Raw genomic sequence first — 6,001 nt, forward strand, 5'->3', positions numbered from 1 at the left:
AAGGCCCCGGGTGGAGGCTGAGTGCAGAGGTGTGGGTGAGGCTGTCTGGGTTCACGAGGCCCTGGGCAAGCCGCAAGCTTCTTTTGTCCTCAGTTTCCCCACCTGCACACGGGCCAGCGTCAGCACCCACACCCGAGGGCTGCAGTGAGAGGACAAGGGAACGGATGCAGCTCTCTGGATGCCCTCCGACCCGGGAGGCAAAGAACGGCTTCCTCTGAAGGCTGGCCTGTGCCCATTCTGGTCTGTTCATAAAGGTGCGTGCAGAAGGCTGGGTCACAATACATGCCACTGGGGCCGTGGGACACGCCAGCGAGAATGTTCTGGCAGCCACCCTCCTGTCAGTGTCTCCCTGCCTCGAGGCTGAACATCCCGTCTTGCCCCAGAGATGACCCCTAGGTTTGTTGCTAAGAAATCGAGAAGATTCTAACAGAGAGGAGCAAGGCAGCTTCCTGACGGCCCCCACGGAGTGCTACAATGCGCCTGCTGCCCCCCTCACACCACTGCCCAGCAGCGCCAGGCACGCGGCCGGAAGCCGGCACTCGGCGGGCGTGCACTTGGCTGGGGGGCATTCTGTGTGTTCTCCTGCCGCCGGATGCCTTGAGAGCACGCTGCCTTTGACTCCGCCTCGTTCCCAAGGGCAGAGGAAGAGGAAGGAGCACCAGGAAGCCCGTGTTTAGTCTCCCGACGTCGACCAGCCAGCCGGACGGGACAGCTAGACGGCCGGGCGGAGCCCACAATTCCGGCAGAGGTAACAGTCAGCAAATGCCTTGCGCCCGGCCTGCTCCGGGCAGACCGTCCCCCAGGCTGCCTGGCCCCTTCCTTTGAACGAATCCGGAATAGACTTGCTTTGTCTCAGAACTTTCCTTCTGCAGCTATTTGAACTCCCGCTGGGGTGGGAGACAGCGGAGTTCCAGGAAGGGGGTGTCCAGCTCCTCTGAGAGAGAAAGGTCGGGAGGAAGAGGTGAGGCGTGTCCTAACTAGGGCTGGGCAGCAGGACAGAACCCAGTTCATTCGCAGGATGAGGCCTGGGGCAGCCCCTTTGCCCCACGCTAGTAGTAAATGTGTAGAATAGAGCCCTTCTGTCCCAGCGGTCACTTCAAAAGAGCCTCCCCCCACCATGGCGCTCACTCTTGACGAAGTGGCCTTACTCCCACTACCATGATGGGGCCACTTCCCCACCTCTGGGCCACGAATGTCATCAAGGGGCCGGGCCAACGGAGATAGAGCGCAGCGATGACCATCAGCAGGCGACGCGGCTCTGGCCATCGGGCAACGCTCATAGTTCACTTGTGACGTCAGCCGAAACGTGATGTCAGGAGGGCAGCAGGTCCGCTGGGAAATGTACGAAGCCTTGCAAAGCAGACACGGTTTACAAAAAATACGTGATCCAGTGTCTCGGACCATCTACGCCAGTGATTCCGTTGATGAATGCAGACGGTTCACCCTGAGCCTACCCGCCAAGCACGCGGCTCCAGGCAGTCCGCAGAGTCAGACCCGGGCCGGGGGCGAGACGGGCGGAGGGCGCGGATGGGCACCTACCGTGTGTCCTTGGACTAGCTGTCCCCCCCCCCACGTGCCTCCGGCAACGTCGGCAAGGCTGGGCGCACTGGCGCAGGTGTCCACAGGCCGCTGCGGGCTCCCACCCACCTGCAAGGCTTGTGTGATGGAGCTGCCGGCTGCCGGGAAGNAGACTTGCCCATCCTTTAACGTCGCCGGCTTGTTGCTAATTTGGGCGTTAAAGCCATGTGACAGGTCCACACGCTCTCGGGGGCTTTGCAGAAGGGGTGCTGCTAACAGCAGACGCAAAGTGGAAATCTGCACCGGGACGGTGGGGCCTGGGCTCTCCGGAGGGGCTGATGGGGACGCGGGGTCTTGGGCTCTTCCCCTGAGCCATCCTGAGTGAGGAAGGAGGACCGGGCGGGCGTGGGCCCCGGCAGGTGGGCCACGGGCGTCCTGGGCTGCAGGGGCCCTGCGCACCCCGGTGACGACGTCCTTCACACTGAGTGGCAGCAGGGAGCTCGGCCCCAGAATGTGGTAATGAGCACAGTCAGCGGGCAGTTCGCATCTATTTAAGTCACGGAGGCGAGCCGCAGGTCCGAGCCAGGCCCACGGGACCCGCCGGCCGGCGCCCAGTGCGGGGCTGGTGTGTGGGTCATGCGGGCCGGGGCTGCGGGGGAGGGGGCCCTAGAGCAGGTGCGCCTCCTCGCAGGGTGTGGGTGGGGACCGGCGCCCAGCGGCCTGCCCTGGCTCACCTGGTAGTGGGCCCAGCAGGCCTCCCAGATCCGCAGGGCCTCAGCCTCGGGGAACTCGCGCTTGAAACACAGCAGGAGCCAGCGGTGGCAGAAGAGCATCTGCAGGCCGTCCTCGCCCAGCGAGACCAGGTGCCGGTAGAAGCGCAGGTGTGTCAGCCGCAGCAGCTCCCGCAGGTAGAGCTGGGGGTGAGGCCAGGACCGGAGAGGCCTCAGGCTCCGTGCGAGGCGCCCACTCCCCTGGGGCCCTTCCTCAGCCCCCCGCCCTGCACCCAAGAGGCACGCATGCCTAGCGCCAGGTCTCCGTGGGCGGCATGTGTCTGCCCCTGCTTACTTTAATCTGCTGCTGGAATCGATTCGCACCTGTCTTGGCTCCTTTATCCTCAATTTCAGACCATTACTGGAAGCCCAGCCCAGGGCGAGGCAGAGCTCGCTGCCTGGGGGTGGATGGGAGGCTCCCGCCTGGGGCTGTGGCCACCACAGGGGGCTGTTTCTGACACTCCCCGCCCCGGGAAGGCAAGCGGATCATGCATGGATCGCCCCGCACCCCACCCCCCCCATCGCCAAGATCCTTCATCTTCCAGAGCTGACTTAGAGCAGGGAGGGGGCGTTTCTGAAGCCCAGGGCACTCGATTCCTGCGTTTAAGGTCACCACCCAGTGACGTGGGACGAGATGGAGGCTGACTTCAGTGCCGTTAGAAAATCCATCTCCGGCAGATAATGAGTCACAGGGCCATGTGCTGCATGAGCCCGTCTGGGGCGCATCGTGTCAGACCCCATAATTGTCTCCCCAGGTGCCGTGGAAACCTGACATCACAGAGTCAATGCNCCCTCACCCTCCCAGCCATACCTCCCGGATCCTGGCACCGCCCCCCCACCCGTCTGTGGATCCCCGGCTTTGCCCTGCTCCCATTCAGTTGGTCCTTGGTCCTGGCATTCGAGGCGCTCCACTCAGCTCTTCCCTCGTTGCACGGGGCAGGTCGGGTCCCACAGGACCAGGCCGCATAGTACCAGCGCTCGAACCTGTGCGCAGCCACGTGTGGGCAGACCCCGCGTGCCGCAGAGACGGCCGGACCCGCCTGCCTCTCTTCCGTCTTTGTCCGCCTCCAGACCGGAGCGGTCTCTGGGACGTGGGAGCCAAGACCACATCCAAGCGCCCCCCCACCCGGCTCTCGGAAGTGACCGGAACACACGGGTGCTGCTGAGTGCTCCCGGCCCCGCCTCACAGCTTTGTCTGTTCCCCGCCCCAACATCCACAGCTGCCCGGGCTGTGCAGGGTGGGGGGGCCGGGAAGAGGGGGTGAGCTGGCTGGGGGCTGCAGGGTAGGCCTGCTGCCCCAGATGGGGTGTGGCGACTGCCCAGGGGGCCTCTGGGTGGCTTCAGGAGCCTCCCATGCCTGCCTGCTCAGGCGTCCTGACGGCGTCGGACCCGTCCAGGGAGCAGCCCCCATGCGCCTGAGGACCCATTGTGGAAAGCACAGGGCCAGGTGTGACAGGCCTCCCCTTCCTCACTCCACGGGGAGCGGGGAGGCCACCCGGGGAGGGGCCCGTCCGCCCAGCCCAGCCTGCGGGTGGGGATGGCAGCCAGCATCCGGGGACTAAGGAATAGCACGTGTTCCTCCCCGGGAGCCGGCCCTTTCCCAGAGGCGCCGCAGACAGTGTCCACCCTGGCTCTTCTGCCTCCTGTTGACCCGCAGCAGCCACAGGCCACGCGGCCACGGCGACCCCGCAGGAGGCGGCGTGCCCTCGGTGACCACGGGGGCCCCCAGCCTCACCAGCTGTTTCTCCATGTCCTCGTCCCGCGGAGAGCTGACGAAGATGGTGTTCTGCATCAGGCCCACGAAGCACCAGAAGGTGTCTGACTCGTCCAGGACCTCGGCCAGGATGGGCGCCACCAGGTCTGACATGCCCTGGGAGTAGCCGATGGCTGGGTTGTAGACCGCGTAGTTCAGCAGGATTCTCCTGGCGACACAGGGCCGAGGAGTCAGCGCCCTTGCCACGCCCTCGGTGGTGGGTCGCCCAGGGTGCAGGGATCCCCCCTCCACCTCGATCGCGGGGCAAAGAGGGCAGCTTTGGGGACTGTCTTCAGAGCCTAGGAGCGGCCCATAGGCCGGACCCCCAGGGCAGGGAAGGGAGCACGTGGGTCTCATGTTCCTCCTGGTGCCTGCCTGTGACACAGGGTGGGCTGGCGGGGACACTTTTATGGGCTGCTAATGTTGTGCAGTTATTTTGCCAGGCGGCAGCATAATGTCAAAGATGCCAGCCTTGGGCTCTGCGTGGCGTTATGTGCTGGAGGGCCACCGGGGGAGGAGCCTCCAGGCTTGGTGGATGCCCGGAGGAGGGAGGTGGTGGGAGGCCTTGCTGGTACCCTGGGGAGGGGCCACAGGACGCGGTGGTAGGCTACACTAGCTAATGATCCTCTGCCTCCGGGGTGCTGATTGTAGAGCCTGGGAGAAAGCGCCCCCACCGAGCAGATGCTGCTGCTGCTGTTCCTTGACTTCCCGGACAGACAGACAGACAGACGAGTGGGTAAGGTGACTCCCTCAGAGTGGCGGATGAGGAAGCGAAGTGGGGAGGGGCGGTGGCGCGTACCTCATGCTCTCCACGTTCGGATTGTCCTCCCCCCGGAAGAACTGGTTGCTTCGATCCGTCCGAACCACATCCTTGTCCACGGTGAACTGCACGTTGCGCCAGAACGCTCTGTGCTCCTCAGGGGTCATGGAGAGCCTGGCACGGAGCAGGGCACCCTCCCGGGGCTCAGCGAGCCGCGCGTACACTCCAGGCAGGGCCCGCCCCCCAACCCCCGCTCCCGGGGTCGGGGTGGGGGCTGGGCGCGTATCCGAGGCTTTCCACGGGTCCCCAGCACAGCCCAGGGTCAGCCCGGCCCAGAGAGGCCTCGGCAGCCCGGCTCCGGCGCCCCCCACCCCCGCTGCCACCCGGCACTCACGGCGGGATGTCAGTGCCTAGTTAAGTCTGTTGAAAAAGAACTCTAAAACCTTGACACAGAGCTAAAGAGCTGCGCTGGGGATAATGACGGCACTTATCCCCAGCCCATCACTCCGTGCCTGGGACCCATTTTCCAAAGAAAGTCTGGGTCACAGAACGTATTATCAATGCGGGATTGCACCTCAAATTGCCTTCTCAGCGGACGTGCCCCTGGGCGGCCGGGGCGGGGTGGGCGGGCGGCCCTCACCTCCTCTGCTGGATCTCGGCATATTCCTTCCGCTTCTGCGCCCGCAGCGCCTCCCTCTCCTGCGACGTCGACTCGTGGCTGTAATACCGCAGCAGGAAGGGCCAGACCTCCCCCCGGATTGACACATCAATGCCGCCGAAGAAAATGGCCTGCAGGAAGCAGCGAGAGTTGGGGAGGGGCCCGACCAGGGCTGCTCAAAGCACCCCCAAATCCCCGGAGATTTGTGTTGGGGTGGCTCTGCGGCGCCTTCTTGACAGTTGATGCCTTGATTCAGATCGCTGCAATTTGCACATGTTTGGAGGGGAAAGTGGAGGCCCTCCATTCCCATACAGGATACAACCAGGCTCATTTCAATGTCAATGCCCACCCTGGTGTGGCGCTCCGATGAACGTGTCGTTCTCACGTCGCGGCCTAATCCCGGTTTTGGAAGCGGCGCATTTCACCGCGAGCTCTTCTATACAGGCTGGCGCGGGGTCCCCCAAACCCGCTCCGGAGGCGTCCTTTTCAGCGCAGCGCCTTTGATTGCTCTATCGGCGTGTTCACACAGCCGCTCGCGCGAG

At 64.4% G+C, this 6,001-nt stretch overlaps 1 protein-coding gene across 2 annotated transcripts in view; it reads right to left on the reverse strand.

The window, feature by feature from the left end:
- TBC1D16 (TBC1 domain family member 16) overlaps window positions 1–6,001 on the reverse strand; it is a 62,846-nt gene that overhangs the window by 5,632 nt on the left and 51,213 nt on the right. For both annotated transcript variants that reach the window (XM_077755206.1, XM_077755198.1), the window contains exons 6-9: window positions 5,442–5,601; window positions 4,841–4,975; window positions 4,024–4,210; window positions 2,253–2,432 (exon numbers count right to left, since the gene is read on the reverse strand). In XM_077755206.1, the coding sequence (XP_077611332.1) occupies window positions 2,253–2,432; window positions 4,024–4,210; window positions 4,841–4,975; window positions 5,442–5,601 (662 nt within the window). The remainder of the gene's footprint in view (window positions 1–2,252; window positions 2,433–4,023; window positions 4,211–4,840; window positions 4,976–5,441; window positions 5,602–6,001) is intronic.

The sequence above is a fragment of the Crocuta crocuta genome, unplaced genomic scaffold, assembly GCF_008692635.1.
Source record: "Crocuta crocuta isolate KB4526 unplaced genomic scaffold, BGI_CrCroc_1.0 scaffold50, whole genome shotgun sequence".
Taxonomy (NCBI): Eukaryota; Metazoa; Chordata; class Mammalia; order Carnivora; family Hyaenidae; genus Crocuta; species Crocuta crocuta.